General features: G+C 46.2%; 1 protein-coding gene across 4 annotated transcripts in view; it reads left to right on the top strand.

Annotated features, from left to right (window-relative positions):
- SPTBN2 (spectrin beta, non-erythrocytic 2) overlaps positions 1–22,321 on the top strand; it is a 268,184-nt gene that overhangs the window by 116,632 nt on the left and 129,231 nt on the right. The window contains exon 1 of one of the 4 annotated variants that reach the window (XM_083165166.1): positions 7,533–8,288. The exons of the other annotated variants lie outside the window; for them this stretch is intronic. Within the exon in view, the coding sequence (XP_083021292.1) occupies positions 8,162–8,288 (127 nt within the window). The 5' untranslated portion in view covers positions 7,533–8,161. Of the gene's footprint in view, positions 1–7,532; positions 8,289–22,321 lie in introns of those variants that run through there. 4 annotated transcript variants of the gene reach the window in all.

Here is a 22,321-nt window from a genome sequence, read left to right as displayed (position 1 = left end):
AACAGCATGGGTTTACTGGGGGAAGATCATGTCAAACAAATCTTATTGACTTTTTTGACTGGGTGACTAAAGTAATAGATCAAGGTGGGGCTGAAGATGTAGCTTATCTAGACTTTAGTAAAGCTTTTGACACTGTCCCATATTGCAGACTGTTAAATAAACTTGAAAGCTTGGGATTGGATTCTAAGATAGTTGAATGGATAAGAGCGTGGTTGCAGGACAGAAAACAGAGAGTTGTAGTAAATGGAGTACAGTCAAAGGAGGGAAAGGTTACAAGTGGAGTACCCCAGGGATCTGTACTTGGACCGATGCTTTTTAATAACTTTATTGGTGATATTGCAAATGGAATTGAGGGTAAAATGTGGGTAAAAATTGAGGGTAAAAAAAGTGCCTTTTTGCAGATGACACAAAGGTATGCAACAGGGTAGACAAACCAGGAGGGGTAAAACAAATGATTGAGGATCTAGGTAGATTAGATAAATGGTCAAGAGAATGGCAACTAGAGTTTAATGCCAAAAAATGCAAAATCATGCACTTGGGTCTCAGAAATCCAAAGACTCAATATAGTATAAATGGCACTATAATGGAAACTACTGAGGAAGAGAGGGATCTAGGTGTCACTATTTCAGGGGAGTTAAAAGCAGGTAGGCAATGTAACAAAGCAACGGAGAAGGCAAGTCAGATGCTTGGTTGCATAGGGAGAGGTATCAGCAGTAGAAAGAAAGAAGTAATAATGCCACTGTATAGGTCATTGGTACGACCTCACCTAGAGTATTGTGTTCAGTTCTGGAGGCCATATCTCCAGAAGGATATAAATACATTAGAGACTGTACAAAGAAGAGCAACTAAAATGGTGCATGGCCTACATCACAAAACATACCAGGAAAGACTAAAAGATCTTAATATGTATACTTTAGAGCAGAGAAGGGAAAGGGGGGACATAATAGAAACTTTCAAATATATCAAGGGTTTTAACAAGGTTCAGGTGGGAGACATTCTTTACAGGAAGAGGAGCAACAGAACACGAGGACATGCACTGAAACTAGAGGGAGGAAGATTCAGGGGAAATGTGAGGAAGAATTTTTTCACAGAAAGATTAGTAGATAAGTGGAATAGCCTACCATCAGAGGTGGTAGACGCAAATACAGTAGTACAATTTAAACATGCTTGGGATAAGCATATTGATATCCTTACAAAAAAATAAGGATCAAATATGGTTTGAGGTAACATGTTTAAAACAAAGGGGCAGACTAGATGGGCCAAGTGGTTCTTATCTGCCGTCAAATTCTATGTTTCTATGTTTCTATTGTAAAGCGTAACGGAATCTGCTGCGCTATATAAGAAACTGTAAATAAATAAAATAAATAATAATAGTACAAAAACGGTATTGAAATGGTAATATACCAGCTATGCTGCTTTCAGACCGCATAACTGGCTTTGACCCTGTATTTGAAAACGTTTCCAAAAACGGGTCTGCCAGATAAAACCCCTTTCACACCGCATCTCCTAAACGGTATATTACCGTTTAAGTGCCGTTTTTGGACACTGGCAAATCCGTTTTTGGAAACTTTCCAAATACTGGGTCAAAGTCACTTTTTTTTTTATAAGCGCAGCCGTCCATACTGTCGGGATCCGCAATTACGGAGGTACCGGCTGCACAGGGCGGGGTTCTTAACACATTGCAGGGGGGGGGGGGGGAGTTGGGGGATGTTAACCCGCATGCGGGGGGCGGCTCCAGTGCTATGAATATTTAATGAGCGCTCATTGAATATTCACTGCTCTCATTGGCTGGGTCCTAAATACCGTTTCAGACACGATTTTGATGCCAAAATACCGGGCCTGAAACGGGTAGGACCCTCCATTTTAACCGTTTAAAAAAAAACGGCTTTTGTAAAACGGTAAAGTGGTCCTGCACCTTTCAGACCGCACAGATTACCGTTTTAAACCGGTTAAAAATCTGCAAAATAACGGTTTTTAAGTGCGGTCTGAAAGGGGCATTACAACATGCAATGTGAAAGGGGTTTAACTGGCTTTAGACCCGTTTTAAGAAACGTTTACAAAAATGGGTTGAAAGCAGGTTTGTAATGGGAAAGCAGCATTAGAATGAATGCCACTACTTCCATTATCACCTACAGTGTGTATTTTGTCCTCTCCCCACCTATGTTTCTTTCTGCCCTTTCATACCTGTGCCATATCCGCCACCACCTGGGTATCTGTTCCTTTCACCAGTGTGCTTCTGCCAGCCTCTGCACCTGTATTTCCACTCCACCTGTGTATCTGTTCCTTTCACCAGTGTGCTTCTGCCAGCCTCTCCACCTGTATCTCCACTACACCTGTGTATCTGTTCCTTTCACCAGTGTGCTTCTGCCAGCCTCTTCACCTGTATCTCCACCCCACCTGTGTATCTGTTCCTTTCACCAGTGTGCTTCTGCCAGCCTCTCCACCTGTATCTCCACTCCACCTGTGTATCTGTTCCTTTCACCAGTGTGCTTCTGCCAGCCTCTTCACCTGTATCTCCACCCCACCTGTGTATCTGTTCCTTTCACCAGTGTGCTTCTGCCAGCCTCTGCACCTGTATTTCCACTCCACCTGTGTATCTGTTCCTTTCACCAGTGTGCTTCTGCCAGCTTCTCCACCTGTGTCTCCACCCCACCTGTGTATCTGTTCCTTTCACCAGTGTGCTTCTGCCAGCCTCTCCACCTGTATCTCCACTCCACCTGTGTATCTGTTCCTTTCACCAGTGTGCTTCTGCCAGCCTCTGCACCTGTATTTCCACTCCACCTGTGTATCTGTTCCTTTCACCAGTGTGCTTCTGCCAGCCTCTCCACCTGTATCTCCACTCCACCTGTGTATCTGTTCCTTTCACCAGTGTGCTTCTGCCAGCCTCTGCACCTGTATTTCCACCCCACCTGTGTATCTGTTCCTTTCACCAGTGTGCTTCTGCCAGCCTCTCCACCTGTATCTCCACCCCACCTGTGTATCTGTTCCTTTCACCAGTGTGCTTCTGCCAGCCTCTCCACCTGTATATTCGCCCCCACCAGCGTTCTTTTACTGCTTAGCCAGCAGCTAAACGCCGCCAGCTGCCCCTACGAATGCCCGACCACCCGAATCCCTTCGGTAGAATGCGAAGAGATGTGTTTGCTAACACATCCCCTCACATGCGGCCGACAGCTGGAGCAATCCTTCGATGATCGCTCACCATCAAATGACTTCTCCTGCCTTCAGTAATAAGTCAATCTCAACTGACTTTTATTACAGCTTCGGGTGGGGGGGGGATGCTCTTACATCCGCGCCCCCTTACCGCCGCCCATCACCGGCTACCGCAAACATGTTTTTATGTGCACATTGTTATTATAGCATATGCTAATATACATGTTTCATTTATTATGTGGCCACCCTAAATAGCTATACATATGTATACTTTATGTCAATTCCAGTAACTAGCAGTAATGCGATTGTAAAGGGGAAGGGAAGTGATAATACTGTGGTAGAGGAATGGCAAGAATTGATAGACTGGAAGTACTGTAGAGAGGTTGTATAAGAACCATAGTAGTGTGTAACAAAGATTAAGGTGTGGTAGGGTTTGCGAATACTTAGAATTGGAAGTACTGAGGCTCTGGAGGCAGCGCTGGATATACAATGAAAAAAAATGTTTATACATGACATACTAGTATTTCATAAGGGTGTGTGTGTAATGGTGAAATCAATGGTTTGGTCTCATAACACAATATGGCATTAAGTTGGCCAGTGACCTTAAAACAGCACCACTGAACAGTGGGCCTAATTCAGACTGGATTGCTAAGCACATTTTTTCTCTAATGTGCACTGCAGGTGGGGCAAATGTAACATGTGCAGAGAGAGTTAGATTTGGGTCAGTTATTTTGTTTCTGTGCAGCATAATTACTGGCTGCTTTATTATTACACTGCAATTTAGATTTCCGTTTGAGCACACTTCACCCAAAACTAACTCTCTCTGCACATGTTACATCTGCTCCACCTGCAGTGCAGCATGGGGCCTAATGTAGACCCGTTTGCTACACTTGCAGCCTAGCGAACAGGCCAGCGCTGCCCTGACAAATGCCCCCCCCCCCCGGTATCTCCTCGATAGCATGAGAGGGTATGTGTACTGGAACACATCCTCCCACATGCAGCCGAAGGGGAAAGAAATCATTCAATGGTCACCGACAGTCTAAGGTCCCATACACCCTAGACAACCCATATCGCGTCCAATATTGTAACGGGTCAGCATACTTCCTGAATGATATTGGTTAACAATATTGTTCAGTGATGTCACTAGGACCTGCGGAACATGCAGGTGGTTGGCTATATAGCCTAAATAGACCTGCATGTTCCGACAATGGGGGTCAGTAACAATGTGAGCATGGCGCTGTAATGTGATTCGGTTGATTAAATTCTTTGCCATTTTTAATAGTTACAAGAAACACTTTTACGAACAGCCTGAACATTACTTACCACCCACAATATCCATATAGCTCTTTCAGATCGCAAACACAGTTTGGGACCCTACACATTCACATTAAACCTGGGTTGCCCATTATACAGAAACCCTTCTGGAAGGTTTGGTACTTTCACACTGCATCTCGACCAGGGTCCATACATCACTTACCCAGCAATAACTCGGGTCAGGGATGTGTTGTGAAAGGGGCCATATATGATGAAATAACTAGATGAGAACCTCTGATATGATTTCATAGCCTGTAGAATTCCAGAAAAACACAACATACCATGAAAATACTCCCCTCCCTACTTACCCTGATCATAGGACATGTCTGCTGTGTGTCACAGGTTATTGAAACTAAAACACTAGTTAGTAGATATATCTCAGGCTTGCCTACCCTCCCAGAAATCGGGTCCCCCTCCCGACCCCCCGGGAAAGTGTGCAATCCTCCCGCATTTTTCCAGGCAGCACCAGCACTCCCCTTCAATTTTGCATAAAATGACCAGTTTTCGTGGGTCCGCGGTGAGGGGCTAAAATGACGCAAATTGTGTCATTTCGTGCCATTTTAGCCCCTCCCCCACCTTATGTTGTTTCACTGCCATGGGGGCGGTTCTTGATGACATCTGTCCGCCCCGCCCCCCTGACATGCTGCTGTCGGGTCTCCTCTCCGGGCTTCTCCCGGAGAGGAGAAAAAAAAGTCGGCAAGTACGATAGATCTACAGAAGGATCGGGCAGTGTGTTCTCCACACACGCTGCCCGATCCGTCAGGACTGACTTCACAAATGGCCTGACGAGCCATGGCAGCTCCCGGCATGGCTGTACGGGCAGCCCGTATACACAGCACAATGTGCATATATTTAAATATATTGGGCATTGGCTGTGATGCATAGCTGACATGATACATCTGTGAACGTCGCCTTTTACAGATATATCGCTCATACACACTGGCCAATCACACGGCTGATTTATGGGGCCTACACACAGGGCAATTTCAGGGCCTTTTCTAAGCGATCTTACTAGATCACTTAGAAAATGCCCTGAAATTGCTCCGTGTGTAGGGCCATAGGATATAGATGCGCGTTGCTATCACCAGGCGATTAATATCCAGCATGCTGGATAAATCTAGTTCGATCACTGGTCAGGGCCAGTATTTTCACTGGAGAAAACTGGCCATGACAGATCGCTTGCAAGCATTGCTGACACATCTCTGTGTGCAGCGGTGTGTGCTAAGCTATGAACATCTCTCCGTGTGTAGGCCGGAAATTTCAATGGACAGCAAAGTTCTGCTAACAGTGAAATCAATTAAGTTTTGCAATCACACAGCCAATGACCATGTTACTTTGCTGCCCCTAACCCTTTGTGTTTGTGAAAAGCTTGTTTGAGACATGTTAAATTGCCCAACAAGTTCAGGACAAAAGGTCTGTTTACTTTTGGATGTGGGATGAAGTGTGAGTAGTGCAGTCACTATTTGTGGGTCTGATTGCAGTGGGGGAAGGGATCACTCACATGCTAGATATAGTGTTTTATAAATATCCTAAGTAAATATGCATATACAATTATACACATATAATAATAAATATTTAAGGTATGGTTAATTATATTTGTATTTTAGGTGCTGTATATTGTGACAATAAAAATATTTTTGACACTTTTTATTCTATTTTATTCACGCAGATTACATGGGGTCTGGCCATCTGCATGAAATCTGTAGAAAATGGCCCTCCAAACATGGCGTCCTTTGAGGGGAAAGATGCTACAGGTCCCAATGGACCTAAAGCATCTGTCAGGGGAGCACAGCACATACAGTGCTATCCAGAAGTGCCGGTGCACTGTGAACATCTACCCCCTAGCAACTAACATGTAACCCCCTTACCATAAGCATGTAATCCCCGGCAACAAGAAAGAAACCCCCATCTCGACCACTCCGCTCTGCACAAAATCTGTGTCTCTCTTCTGCACTGATCACTAGCTCCCATTCACTATTACAGGACTCCCACCCTATGGAATGCCCTTAAACGCACAATAAGACTCTCCGCTAGCCTCCAATCTTTCAAGCATTCCCTGAAAACTCACCTCTTCAGGCAAGCCTATCATATTTAAGTTCTACACGCATAACCCTCTGAGGCACTTATGTATTTTATAGCTTCCCTTCTGAACTTGCAACTTGGTGGGACTGCTATGCTATTACTGATGCCTGTCCTTGTGTTTCCCTCCTATAACCCTATAGATTGTAAGCTTGCAGCAGGGCTCTCCTACCTCCAAGTCTGTCTGTTGTTATCGTTTGTTTTATCACTGCCTACTATTGTAAAGGGCAACGGAATCTGCTGCGCTATATAAGAAATTGTAAATGAATAAATAAATAAATAATAAATCCCTGGCCATGGACAAGTAACCCCCGGCAATGGACAAGTAACAAAAAAATAATAATGTATGGAGGCGACAGAAACTTTTTTGGCCGGGGGTGCAAATTTCTAGTTATTCCATTGAATAAAATAGTGTATGTGCAATAATACGTTCTGACACTAGAAGCAAATTAAGAGGAAAAAAAAAAGAAGAAAATTATATAAATGTATGTTATCCATAACATACACCATTATCAGTGCAATGGAGATTAAATACAACATTATATTACTACAGTACTTCATAACACATTAGTAAATAAAAGCCAGACTACCATATAGTGTAATAATTTGCAATAAATAATTTGTATATATAAATTCTTACATTTAAATGTTTCATTATAATATGCCTACAAACTGATGCCTCCGATTTACATTTATCCCCTTCTGAGCTCCAGCAGGGTTTAGCCATTACTTATGCATTCTCATCTCTGTACACAATTTGCATTGAGGGTTTCATTTTACATTACACACCTTGTGCAACAAGTCAGCATCACATTAAAGGGCTCTGCTTTTACTTTTATTGCAGAGCTCTGTAATCAGGACTGTACCACCTTCCACTCTCCCCCCCCGTCACACCTTTCTAGGTGGTTCCGCCCAACCTGCCCCTTCCAGCGCTAATCCCCACCCAACCAACCTTCATTTTAACCTGTTGGGGAGTTTCTCTTTTTTTTTTTTTCTTAATAAGATCAAGGTACAGGAAGAGTAGCAGCGGGAAAATCTATCTCCCCAAGTGCCAGGAATCCCAGGAATTCCTGAAATCTAATCTGTTTTGCTCTTTTTTTTTTCCTTAAGATCCTGCACTGGGAAAGGTGCATTTTAGGGAGTCCAACTTCAGGAAAGTTGGACAACTTTGGACAAATATATGTTTTTAAATCTCAACTGCAGAAGTGATCTGTCATTTTAATTCGGACTGAATGCAAGGAAAGTGCTGATTTTATCAAGGAGAATCTCTGCATTGTGTGAGCTTTCCCAGGAGCTGACTTTGGGCTGGACAAGAGGCACAGACACCACTGGGACTTGTACATTTCACTGGAATTCGCTTGTTTCTACGTGTTTCGTTCTTGTGAGAGCATTGCAATTCGTTTATTGCTTCTTGCTCTGCGAGGACCGAACAGGAGTGAGTGGTAACACCTGGCTGTCCCTGGTATTGTTACATCCGATCTGACACTGAGCTAGAGCTGCTGTAGCCTCTGCTTGCTGATGGATATTCCACTATTGGGCTGATCCCTTATCTCCTGCTGCCATTGCTGGAAATCACAGTGTATCTGGGGGCTCAGAGTGCTTCTAGGGGACCTGCACAATGTTCCAGGTTGACCCCGGGTATATGGAAGTCCCCAGGCCCGGCTCTCCTCCTCTTTCCCCTGCAGCATTCGTTAATTCGGTGCAATATGCTAACGTCCTGGAAGGGAGATTCAAACAGCTTCAAGGTGAGAGGACGTGTTCTTGTTATACAGGTTGCTCCTAATGTACAGTAAATTATAGCCCCTTCCGGCTTGCCTCAGTAACGCGGCGCCTATCTGGTGACTCTCATCAGTCCCTGTTTGGGTGGATCTTTACAGTCTTGTTGTTTTTACCTTTTACACATGAACACATACACATTAGGGTTGTTTGATGTTTTTTATTTTGTCTGTGCATTTCACCAAAGTATGTTTTTGGAATGTGGAACACCTGGAGGAAATGCACGCACACCTGGGGAGAATATATAGACTCCACACTACTAGCTGGGGAACGAATTTTCTCAATTATAATTTTTTTTTTTTTTATAAATTATAAAAACAAAACAAAAAAAAAAACCCTTTTTACCTTTCAGCAAATATATATATGTGTGTGTCTGTTTAGTTTAGTTTCACGGCGGCAGATATATGCGATTTCATTCGATTTTGTACCTGTTCATAACCCCACTATCCATTACGCATGGAGATGATTTTATATAGTGTGGCGAGCCATCGAGCCCAAAGTGTGGCGAGGGGATGCCGATTACTTTACATGTATCCAGTGGCGAGCGCAGCGAGCCCCGCAAGGGGCCGCGGAATACATGTAAAGTAATCCGCGGGGCTCGCCACGCTTCAGGCTCGCTGCGCTCCCCACACTATATAAAATCAACTCCATGCATAGTGGATAGTGGGGTTATGAACAGGTACAAACTCGGATGAAATTGCATGCGATATTGCACCTGCCGCCGTGAAACTAAACAAGTACCGATATATATTGTGCCAGTATGGTTTAATTAAATATCCTCGTCCTGATTAGGACAATTAAAGGAGGTTAAAGCGACATGCACAAAATCTTCTAGCTTAACTTTGACCCATTTTAAAAGCTTATCCCATACTCTATAGATATTGTGCATATTATTGCATATGATTTGTTATACTGTATACAGTAGATCTCCTGTATATAACTTTTTAGGAAAATATGTTCTGTATGAAGTGCTGCTAAGACCTATACACACAGCAGAAAGCGCTCAAAACACCAAGCCGCCCAGTGTGTATGGTGATGCGTGCTCCCGCATCATTGCAGAGAAAGCCGTTCATCTGCTTGTATTACCAAAAGATGAGCGGCTTTGTGATATGGCAGTAGTCTGCCCCTGCTGAAGTGCCGGTTAAGGGGAAAGCCGCTCAGTGTGTATGCACTGAGTGTCTTTCCCCCCAGCAATGACAGCGGTCATCGCTGTCCATACATGCTGGGCATAACTGCCCAGTGTGTATCGACCTTAAGAGTGAAGAAGTTGGCTTTGGCAACCAATCACCTGACACTTGTTTCTTGTATGCACATGATAAATGTTACTTCGAAGCTGATTGGTTTCTATGGATAACTTCTTCACTTGCCCACTTCTCCATTCTTTTTATTGCTTCATATAGCTCCACTTACTAATCCATTCAATTTTCTAGAATTTAGAATGAAGTACCTGGATTTATGATGCGAGCATAATTGCTTTTTATAGGTTATTCTCATCATTTATATGGTGCCACAAGTGTTCAGAAGCACCTAACAATACAAAAATGAGGAAAACCGGAAAATAATGAAATACAGTACAAGGCAATGTAGGACAAATACATGGTAAATAAAGAGAGTTGCATAAGCGGACAGGACACTGAAGCAATTATTGAGGTGGCCAAGGTTTGATTAAAGGCCTATACATACTGCGACTTTGAGTTGAAAGCAGCTCAGTTTTTTAGTTTTTTGTGTTTCTTTCAGCTCAAAAGCCGCCCAGTGTGAACGGGGCAGTGATGCGTGCTCCCACATCATCGACGGCCCTGCTACTCATCTTTTGGTATTGGAAAGCTATTTTCAACCCAGCAATTTTTCCCCATCATCATTCTGCATACATGCTGGGCAAAATCGCCCCGTGTGTATGGATCTTAAGGGTTCCAGCTACCCTAGGCTAATATAGAAGTGCACTGTAACAGGCTCAGGCATCAGCTCAGTTTATATTGCCACTTACCACCCTGGCAGTGCTGGGAATGGCATGAGTCACTGCTTTTGGCGGCAGAGCCAGCCACATCTATCACAGGAATTTATGGCAGCAGATGACAATTTACCATTGGTTCACAAATGCTCGAAAACAGACCATAGCCATTCAGACAAATAAGGTCAATTTGTTTGAGTTAACACATTTTCCGAATTTTAAATTCGGTCCATTTTCCAGCATTAGGGAGCAAATGGTAGATTGTGGTATATTTCCATACATTACCATATTTTAGTTCTTACCAGACAGATTGGACTGATACATTTGTAGGTGTGTACACCCAATCCATTAATTTCATTTTACAAATGGATATTCTGCACACCCAGTGGGAAGATTCAACCAATGATGCGGCTATTACATGACACATGTAATGATTGTGATTTGTGTAGTGTGTGTGTGTGTGTGTGTGTAACAATGCAAATTTTATCTTTCCACTATCATTTACATATGTACCCAACTTGAAAATGTCTTAATTTGTGTCTGACATACGTTTTTTTTATTTTTATTTTTTTAAGCTTGAACACTATCCTTTTATGAAGCTGTATCAACCTAGGAACCATTTCTAGAGAACACCTTTTTGTATAGCTGTATTTCTGTTGTGGTTTGTCCTTTTGCGTTCTGATCCACATGTTGCACTTTCCCTGTCACAAATCCAGGTCCTAATTCAGATTTGTAGTGTATGACACAGCTGCAGGAAAGCTGCTCTGCAATATCCTACAACTAAAGTGCATTCTAAGTATGCTGCTTGCATCTGTGATGTGTCTGAAGGCACAGCATCGGATCATTATTGTGACCAAAGCTTACACAGACTGGCCATTTGAACTAGTCAGATGGTTCCAGGAAGTGTGTCCAGCAATTCTGACCTTCAGCTTACAGTAGCAAAACTGGGTTTGACACGTCCCGATTTTGTAGAACAGTCCAGGTCACTGCATTTGCTCCAACCTCCAAATGTTGCAGCCCGTGAATCAGGTTGTGGCTAAGTGTAGACTGCGAGTAACCATGCAGGACATGTTCTGTAAATGCACAGTACAGGACCTGTATACGTGCAGTTCCCCAAACATTAGACTTGTATGTAAATGTCATCGTTTTTCAAGGCTAAGTAAATCTCGCTTCTTATGTTTAGCTGTATTTTTATTGCTTAAATTGTAGCTGTAAGTACACTCTATGGGCTGTTTCACATGTCTGGCTCCTGCCGGACGGCGAAATCCTGCACAGCTTAAAAGCCGTGCAGTGTGTAATGGACAGCTGTGTGTCCATTCACACAGGACGGTCACAGCGGGGCCGCCGGATCTTACCTCTGCAATGTCCAGCTGCCGTGCCGTGGCCGTCCCGTCCTCACAGGTCAGTGTGTGCTGAATCGATGGGGGCCTTTCACAAACACGGTCATTTGGTGTGTGGTTTTAGCCCTCCACCACCATCAAACTGATGTCACTTAAGTTTCCACCTACAAATTTACACAGCACCGGCTCACGGAGCCGGTGCATGTGAAAGAAACAACTGTCAGGCAAAAAGCCGGACAAAGTGTGTCCGGCCTTTTGCCTTCCGGTCAAAACCGGAATGTGTGAATTAGCCCTATGGATGTGTACATGACTGTAAATAGAAACAAAATGAATATTTATCTTTGCTAGCTAAAGTGTTGTGATGTAATTGTAAGTTTATTATTATTTTTGTTTTACTTATGTGCCTGAAAGTCAACACAATAGAAGAGCTCTTGCTAGTTTGATTAATTGCTGATTACTCAAGCTCTATTGTTTATAATGTAAATAGAAAAACAATGACTAGTATAAAATATATATAGATAGCAGGTTTCTTGGTAATTAGAATATATAATAAGTAACTAGTTCAAGGCTGGATCATTCAATACATGCACATACATCTGTGGCCAAGTTTTAAGGTGCCCACACACTAGAAAGATCTGCGATCATAAGATGTGCGCATAAATTAGCCTTCAAATCTTTTGTCCGATCTGGACAAAAGATTTCAGGCAAGCGCACATCTTTACCAAAGATTTTTCTTAAGATCCCGTGTGCGTTCCTATGGATCTTTTTGTTAAATCTTCTGATCTTTTGTGCAGCACGTAAGATCAGAAGATTTATCAAAAGATCCACGGGAGCGAGCATCGGCCGATTTTCGACCGATTATCGGTAAATATCGGCCGATTTATCGAAAATCAGCCAATCGGAACAAAAATCGTTCTAGTGTGTGGGCACCTTTAGACGAGAGGTGAACTTCCACATTGACCTGTACAGATTATTATTTTTTATTATGCTTTATTTTTATGGCGCCACAAGGGATCCGCAGTGCTAAATTCCAGAGTAAATGAATAAGCAAAACAGTGACTTAGTTGAATGCAATAGAGGACAAATAGAGTACATATCCAAAGCTGCATCAAGAGAGGACACTGAAATAAGTATTGGTGGCAGAAAACTTTGGGGCCATCACAGTGGTTTAAGTAAAACTGTACACACGGTGCAATTTGGACTATCTTTTTTGAGTCAAAATTGATAGCAAGTTGGTGCAAGTTTCTTATATAGCACATATATAATCCTCAGCGCTTTTACAGAGTATATTTGAACATTCACATCAGTCCCTGCACCAGTGGAGCTTACAATCTATATTCCCTAACACACACACACACACACACACACACATTCTAGGGTTAATTTTGTTGGGAGCCAATTAGCCTACCAGTAGATTTTTGGATTGTGGGAGGAAACGCAAGTACGATGAGAATATACAAACTCGGCACAGTTAGGGCCATGGTGGGAATTGTACCCATGACCTCAGTGCTGTGAGGCAGTAATGCTAACTATTACACCATGGCTTGACAAATTTGTTTTAAATCTAGTAGCCAGGATGAAAGTTTAGGAGCCAGACAAACTTAAAATAGGGCCAATGCGCACAAAAAAAATTTAAACTGTAATGCCTATTACAAGTTTCACACACCGATTACATATTATACCACATGCCATAATGCCCATTACATACACCACTCGCTGTAATGCTCATTACATGTTACACCAAACATCAGGGATGCATCCAGCAGCAGCCTCTTGCGGCGTCGTCCCCCAACCCAGCAGCAGCCTCCTAACTGTACCCCCCTAACCAAGCCGCAGCGTCCTAACTGTGCACCTTCACCCATCAGCAGTATCCTAGCCCCCCCCCCCCCGCTCCCTCAATTACCAAGCAGCAGCATCCTAACCCTCCCTCTCCCTCATTCACCCAGCTGCAGCATCCTAATCCCCCCCCCCCCCCCCCCCCCCAATCTCCCTAGTTCACCGGCCAGCAGCAGCATCCTAACCCCTCCGCTCCACTATTCACCCAGCAGCAGCACGGCTTGGCTGGCCTGAAAGTCTGAGTGGCAGAAGTGCATCCCCAGTCAGGACACGGCAGAGGAAGGTGAGCAGTGCCCGCCCCTGACCCACAGCTTGGCAGCATCCACTGAGCATTGAAATCCGGACACAGGCAGGTCCCGCCCCAAGGCTAGTTCAGAGGTCACGTACAGCTCAGGATCGTTTGTGTGCGGCTCCAATGTACCGCTCTCCTGACCGCATGGTAACTAGTAGCTGCTGCGCCACTGTATGGAAAAAGGCTGCAGAGATGACAGGGGACACAGGCCGCGCTGTATCAGATCAGGTCCGCGGGGCGCTATTTCAATTTTCAAAACCTGAGGGAAGTGGAAACTCTCGAGCAGCCAATAAGGAGCTATCACTCTAGCTGCTCCTGATTCGCTGCCGAACTGCTCCGATCGGCTTGCGAGCAGCGGCAGCCTCGAATTTCAAAATAGCTGCATGGAGGACCACCAGATCTGATACAGCCGGAGCTGGGTGGCTTGCCCAGCATTAACGAAAGCCACCACTGGCTCTGCCCGGCGCGATCTGCTTCCTGGCAAATCTGGTCGCCAGGAGGCAGAATCTGGTCGCCATGGTGACCTGGCGCCCGGGTTTTGTCGAGCCCTGCATTACACCATCCGTACTTTTATGTGGTCTCCAGTTGGGAATGAGGCACCTTGTCCGAAGCATGTTAAGGGAAGCGATACATTAATTTGCGGTCCATGTGCTGAAATCTACAAATTGACACCAAAAAAACCCTCATGTGGATCTTTTTGTCTGTCGACTTTGTGCCTATCGACCTATATACTGTTTACCTTTTCTATGTCAATCTAGAATACTACACCCCATTGTTGTATCTCTTCCAGATAGTATTGAAGAAGTATTTTACAGTATGTGATTATAATACTATCTTAAAAGCTATTGAAAGGTTAATTTGGACTTCAGTGCATCATTGTTCCTTTCAGTGAATGTAAAAATTACGGTGACTGCTGTTTGAAGGGCTTGTCAAAGTGTTCAGTAGATCAACACCTTTATGAGAGCTGATGCTAGACAATTTACCACATGGAGGTTTAGCTGTGCGGTTCTTGTGTAATGCTGAGTACACACTAAATGATGTGTACCCAGCACACTGGAAATGTGTTGTTTTTGAAACCTAATATAAAAGTAAATAACCCCAAAAAGAGTCCAATATGAAAAGTAATAGATTACAGCAGGTTCTTTAGGTTGACCGTATCGATGTCATACTTACCTACTCTCCCGCTGCCCCTGAAAGCAACACAAATCTCCTTGATTCCCCTCTGCCCCATTACTAATACCCCTTTCACACCAGAAAATGCAGATACCCACCTAGGAATATGGCCCAGGGATCATGCTGGGGCATTCTCGGGTTGGCCCCTTTCACACCAGAAAAGTCCCTGCATTTTATGGTGTAGGAAGGAGGTGGGCAGGCGGCGGAGGTGGAGAGTACTCACCCTGGGTTGCTGGTCCTTGGTGCAGGCTGGGCATCCACACAGGTGGTTGGTGCTGATGACAGGTCAGACGGCGAGCGCAGATGACGCAGCTCACTGCAGTGAGGGTGCTGGAGAGCTGCGTCATCTACATACGCCGCCTGTCCTGTCATCTGCGCCCACCGTCTCTGTGGATCCCCTTCTGACAGCACGCACCGAGGACCAGCAACCTTGGTGAATACACCTACCCCTTTCACACCAGCCAGGATCCTGGGTTGAACTCAGGAACAACCCTGCTACATAGCAGGGTTGAAATCCCCAGGAAATTTTCCCAGAATTTTGGCCTGGGAACCTCACACGAGTGCGCTAGTTGCGGGTTGTCTCAGGGCCCAACCCAGGAATTTAGGCTGGTGTGAATGGGGTATAATTCAGTCAATACTGCAATAGACGTCACCTGGAAACCAAAGGCCATTTTTTCATCCAGCTTATCAGAGCTAAATGAATAGTCTACCAGTTATATTACTGTTTGCATAAAACCAGCGTAAGCAACTTGTTTCACATTGGCATACAATTGTCATTCTGTGAAATAGACTTGTTCCCTCATTTTCAGTTTATATATAGGGGAGGGTTTTCAATACATTTTCATTAGTTTTAGTTTTTACAAGCCACTTTTCCTAAATTGAAGTGACTGCTAAACCTCCAAAGATTCTTTTCATTTAAGAGAAAGATAGGACTCCAGCCCCAATGATCTTCTCGGCTGTCCACACCACCCTTTGCAGTCTGCGTTTGTCGGACTCATGTGCTCCTCCATACCAAATTGTAATTGAGGAGCATAGGACGGATTCCACGATTGCCGTGTAGAAGATACGCATTAGCTCTTGTGGGATGTCGAATTTCCTGAGTTTTCTCAGGAAGAATAGACGCTGCTGGGCCTTCTTGACGATAGTGTTTATGTTGGGGCCCCATTTGAGGTTGCGGGATATTTTTGTCCCCAGGAATTTGCAGGTCTCGACCTGTGGTACCGCGCTGTTGGAGATGACTAGTGGGGCCACGATGTTCGGTTTCCTTCTGAAGTCTACCACCATTTTCACTGTCTTGGTGGGGTTCAGGACGACATTGTTTGTGGCGCACCATTTGATTAGCCTCTCCATTTACCTTCTGTATGCAGTCTCATCTCCTTTCTCAATTAGGCCAATGACTGTGGTGTCGTTTGCAAATTTAATGATTTTTACTGGCTGTACAGCCGAGGAGCAGTCATTGTAGAGGTAGAAGAGCAGGGGGAGAGGACACATCCCTGGGGCGCACCAGTGCTGATAGTGAGTGAGGTGGACGTGAAGGCTCCGGCTTTCACCACCTGTTCCCTAGCTGTTAGGAAGTTCGCGATCCAGAAGCATGGGCTGCAGGATACAGGGGGAGATTGTGTTTAAACGCCGAGCTGAAGTCGATGAAAAGGACTCTCGCGTAGGTGCCAGGGCGATCTAGGTGTTGCAGGATGTAGTATAGCCCTTGATTTACTGCGTCCTCAACGCTTCTGTTTGCACGGTAGGCAAATTGTAGAGGGTCACTTCTCTCAGGTGCCTCAGTACCAGTCTTTTGAGTACTTTCATGGCCACTGATGTCACAGCAATTGGCCTGTAGTCCTTTAGGTCTTTCGCAGGTGACTTCTTGGGCACCGGAACAATGATTGACCGTTTAAAGCAGGCCGGGACCATGCATGTTTCCAGTGAGGCATTGAAGATTGTGTCAAAGATGGGGGTGAGCTGCGCTGTACAGGTCTTAAGGGTAGATGGGGACACTACATCAGGGCCTTTCCTGGTTTGACCCTTTTAAACAAGGCTTCTACCTCTTTTTGGTCCACCTGGAGTGCCTGGGAGAGTGTTCCAGGGGGTGGTGGTGGCAGAGCAGTTCTGCTTCCGCCAGGGGGAGGGCTGGTGTTCGGGGCACTCCTGTCGAATCTGCAGTAGAACGTGTTTAGTTCGTTCACCAGTTCCTGGTGCATAGAAGCCGGCCTTGGGGCTTTCTTGTAGCTGGTGATGGCTTGCAAGCTTTTCCAGACTGCTGCAGGGTCGTTTGCCGAGAGGTTGTTCGTCAGCTTGTTGGCGTATTTCTTTTTTGCGAGTTTGATTTCTCAATTCAGGGAGTTCCTGGCCTTTTTGTACGTGTTCCTGCTTCTGTAGGCCTCCTCTTTGATGCGGCGGAGATTCCTTAGGTGACTGCCAAACCATGGCTTGTTGTTGCTGAAGGATCGGACAATTTTTGTTGGTACACACAGATTCTCGCAGAAGCTGACATAGGCTGTCACTACGTAAGCTAGCTCATCTAGGTTAGCGGCAGAGGCTTCGAATACCCTCCAGTCCGTGCAGTCGAAGCAGGCCTGGAGCGATTGTTTTGTCTCGCTTGTCCAGGATTTGACAGATCGGACTTCCGGCTTTGTAGACATTAGCCTCTGAGTGTATGTTGGAAGAAGGTGGATGATGCAGTGATCCGAAAGACCCAGGGCCACGTGGAATGGCCCTGTATGCCGTCTTTAAGGTGGCATAGCAGTGATCTAGAGTGCATCCTTCTCTGGTGGAACATTTGACCTGCTGCTTGAATTTAGGTAGCTCCTGACCCAGGTTGGCGCTGTTGAAGTCGCCTAGCACTATAAGCAGAGAGTCTGGGTGGGCGAGTTCGGTGTCTGCAATCAGGGTGGCTAGTTGTTGTTGGGCCTTCTTTGCATTTGTTTGGGGGGCGATGTATACCCCCACCAGGATGGTTGAGGCAAATTCCCTGGGGGAGTAGAAGGGGTTGCATTTGATGAATAGGGTCTCCAGTTGGGGGCTGCAGGATTTTCCTAGGGTTCTTACATCAGTACACCACCCTTCGTTTATGTAGAAGCAGATACCTCCGACCTTGGTTTTGCCTGAAAGCACCTTGTCGAGATCCGCCCTAAAGAGCCCATAGCCCGGAAGGGACAGTGAACAGCTGGGAGAAGCTCAGAGCTGCAGGGGGCTACTGGGGGCAGCACCTATATTGGAGCACAGCCGTGGCCTTTTTGTCCAGGGTGCTTGCCCTGCCCTGTCTTCTGCCCGGCCCTCAGAAGCCCATCTTTTTGGCCTCCCGCTGGCGCTGCCAGTACCGGTCCCTGGCTCCTTTGGAGTTGGGGGAGTGCCTGTTTGGGGTGGGAGGTGGGCCAGCATGCTTGGTGGGACATCATGGCTGGGAGACTTGGCTTGGCCTGGGATGAGGTTGGGGTAGCCATTATGTATGTTATGGGCAGAGGTCTCCTTACCTTCCTGCCCTGCAGTCTTCAGACAGCTGCTGACGGAGGTCAGATGCCTTTTCTGGGGTTGCGTGCGGGGGGGGGGGGGGCAGCGGCGGAAGACACAGAGGACGGAGTGGCTACGGGGTGCTCTGCTGCTCCTTTCCCTCATCATCGGAGGTTGCTGCAGCGCTGCCCGGGGAGGACCATCTATCCCCACCGCGTGTCCAGAGTGGGGGGCCAGCTTGTTGGAGAGCCTGGGACTCGACTGACTGGGGGCCAGGTCGCAGGTGGTGACACGACCGGCAGGAGCCTGAGCTGAGTCGGGTCTGCAGTTGTGCCACTGAGGGGGATCCGACCTCCGGAGCTGGAGCAGCTGCTTCCTTTCCCCTGCCATCGGGCACCACTCCAGGACTGCCCTGCACAAGACTGCTAGGGCTGAGAGTGCTGCAATGGCTGCTTGCTGTGTGTTCCGTCAGGAGCTTACCACTGCCATCAGCTCCGGGGGTAAGCTCTGGCGGGGGGCTCCATTTCCGGAGATCTTCCCTGCTATGCTGGATAACTGGCTTCTTTTCTGGGGGGCAGTGTATCGTAGGAAGGGGGAGACAGGGGATAACAAAAGGTCTGCTTGCGCTGCAAGTATCCATGGCAGCCTTCCTCGGCGCCATCTTGCATCATCAATTTTATATTTGGAATACTGTACTTTTATGAAAGGAGTGTGTGTATTGATCTCACAGTGGAACATACAAGTTTTAAGAACACTTCAGAATGTTCTAATTTTTTTTGTTTTTTTGGGGGAGGCTATGTACGATTTTGAATATGCTATTTCCCTTGAACTCCTGAGAGCCCAGAACCATCCAATCTAGACTAGACTATCTTCACTTCACTTCAGATTTTCAAAATTGCCATTGCTGTACAGTCTATTTATCCATGTGATACTGACCTCACGGGGCCGCGCATCGCTATTGCAAGCAGGGGAAACGCGAAGATTTTGACTAACTTCATATATGATTAAACTATACAGTTAACTGTCAGACAAAATTGCACAGTGTTGACATACTTTTTAGAGGCCTTTTAGCCCACCTTTCTTCCCATGAACTACTCAATTCAGGTCCTTCCACATTTTTATTTGATTGAGGTCAAAATTTTTTAAGTTTTCCAATTGCCAAGACAATTTTTTCTTTAACCATTCTAAATTTTGATGTGTGCTGTGGGTCGCTGTCTTGCTGCAGGACCCATATTCTATTGAGATGCAGCTCATGGACGGATGTCCTGACCATTACCTTTAGAATTCATTGTCCCATCAATGATGAAAGTTGTCCTGGGCCAGATGCAGAAAAGCATGCCCAAACCAGGATACTTCCACCGCCGCTGTGTTTTTTTTAAATTGTTTTATACTGGAGTCATGTTCTCCTTTTCTACAAATATAACTGTTCTCATTTATACCAAAAAGCTCTATTTTGGTCTGATCTGTCAACAAAACATTGTTCCAATAGCCTTCTGGCTCGGGGGGGAGAGCCAGCGTGCATGGAGGGGGGAAGGACAGTCCTACCCCTCTCACACCAGCCTAAATTCCCGGGTTGAGTCCGGGAACAACCCGGTACTAGCGCTGGTGTGAAAGGATCCCGGGCTAATTTGCCGGCAATCCAACCCTTCGAGGTAGCAGGGTTACTCCCGGGTCCTTCCCGGACTACTGGCTGGTGTGAAAGGTGCGGGGACATGTCCCTGCTTCCCGTGTTGCCTCTGCTGATGTCAGCTAATGCTGATTTGCTAGCAGGGCAACTTCCTGTTGTGCTGGATGTTCACAGACACACCCAGAGGCAGCAAACGGCGTGCAGGGAGACTGTGAATGCATGTGCTGTTGCGGAAAGTGCGTTTTAACCCCTGCAAGTGTGGCTGCCATGTCTTGGACAAATGAAGAGGTAAGGGAGCTATTAAGCATCAGAGGGGAAGAGGAGATCCGGCGCCAGATTACAGGCACTGTGAAGGATGCCCAGATATACCACAACATTGCCAAGGTCCTGGCATCGCAGGGCTTCGTCCGCAGCAAGTGGTGAACAAGCTGAAGGGGCTGAAGAAACAATTCAACCGCATACATGACCTCAATCGGAATAAGAGCGGGGCTGCAAGGCAAGCTTGGATCTTTTACGGGCTGTGCACAGCATGTTTTGGCAACACTGCGCTGAGTGACCCCATCAGCCTGTCATCCTCCAGCTCGGCCACTCTCTCATCAGTGGTTGATGAAGACAATCAGTCCATGAGCAGTACCCAATCTGGGCCAACATCACCGATACTAGTCACAGATTACACCGATTTAAACTCCTCCGTTAACCGTGCAGGTGACAGCAAAACCGGCACCAGTGCAGAAACCATCCAAGACAGTGATGTGCCCGCGACACCCCAGAAAGCTCTCCCTGTGATGCGCACCAATAGTAAGTATTTATCCTTGCTTTAATGTCTTAAGCACTTGCATTCCAATTCACAGTAATGCTGCACTATACGCCACCATAACCGTCCGCCACAAAGTTTGGTGTCGCATTGGAGTTATTATGCCTGTCCCAGGACGGGAGGGGCTGTCGTGTCGGGGGCTGTCCGCTTCCCTCTGTCCTGGGTGCACGTGCAGTGGGCATGTGTCCTCCTCTGGCTGCATGATGATGGAGCACCCTGTCTCGATGCCAGGGGTGGAAATTACCCTACATTGCTCTGTGTTTAGGGGCCATAGCGATTGTGATGCTCGGCCCTGCACATTACTATCGCCTGAGTGATGTATATCACGATTTCAGGGCTATTTTTAGCCTTTTCCCCAACAATTAAAAAATTGCGTCGCTCGCTTGCCTTAAGTTAAGGGATGCGATGCGATGGACGCGATTTCACATAGGGAACAATGTTCAATGGGCCAGTGGACAAGATTTTTCATTGTATACCCACCCTTATGGGTATTTGACATGACAAATGCCCCCCCCCCCCCCACTGTTAACGCCACCCCACGATGAATGGCAACCCGAAGCGTGGCGAGCGGCGGCGGTACGCATCCTCCGACTTTTTCATACCCCCACTATCCACGTCGGCGTGGAGTTGATTTTATATAGTGTGGCGAGCCACCGAGCCCGAAGCGTGGCGAGCGCAGGCGTAATAACTGTGAAGTAATGCGGGGCTCGCTGCGCTCACCAGGCTTTGGGCTCGGTGGCTCGCTGCACTCGCCACACTATAGAAAACTACAAGCCGACGTGGATAGTGGGGGTATAAAAAGGTCGGACGACGCGTACCGCCGCCTCCCTTTTTCCATAAAAAAAAAAAAAAAAAAGGCCAGCTCCTCTGGTCTGATACAGGACACATGCTGGCACCCCTGGTCTGATACGGGACACTGGGCACCCCTGGTATTATACGGCACACATGCAGGCACCCCTGGAATTATACAGCACACATGCGGGCACCCCTGAACTGATACGGGACACTGGGCAGCACAGCTGGACTGATATGGCACAGTTAACACCCCTTGCAGGTTAAGGGGAGAAAAAAACCACTTTTTTTTTTTTTTTTTGTGTTTCTCATAGAGCCCCCTTTAGCAGTAGGCCTTAGTAATGCCCCCTTAGTAGCTGTAACCTGAATAGTTTTCCACTTAGTAGTTCCCCTTTAGACAAACAAAAGTTCCTGCACCATGAGTTCCCCCTTAGTAAATGTACATTTAGATTCCCGACTTTTACAGTTGTCCCCCTTGAGCAGCCCCAATTAATGTATGCAGTCCCCTATTAGTTGCCGCTCCTTTAGTATACCCCCCCCCCCCCCACAGTGTTTTGTTTTTTTTTGTCCCCCATCCGTGCTGTCTGACTTCCACTTGCCGAATGAAGCTGGCGCCGGAGCCGGATCTTTTATAGAGATCCGAATCCGACGTGGGATGATGACGGTTTGTCCTCCTGAAAATGGTGGGTCCGCGGATAAGGTAAGTTCGGGGGGGGGAGGTTTCCAGAGGGGC

This window comes from Crinia signifera, chromosome 11, assembly GCF_055691185.1.
Source record: "Crinia signifera chromosome 11, ASM5569118v1, whole genome shotgun sequence".
Lineage (NCBI taxonomy): Eukaryota > Metazoa > Chordata > Amphibia > Anura > Myobatrachidae > Crinia > Crinia signifera.
Note: the sequence above shows the minus strand (reverse complement) of the source record. Positions and strands in the feature narration are given on the sequence as shown.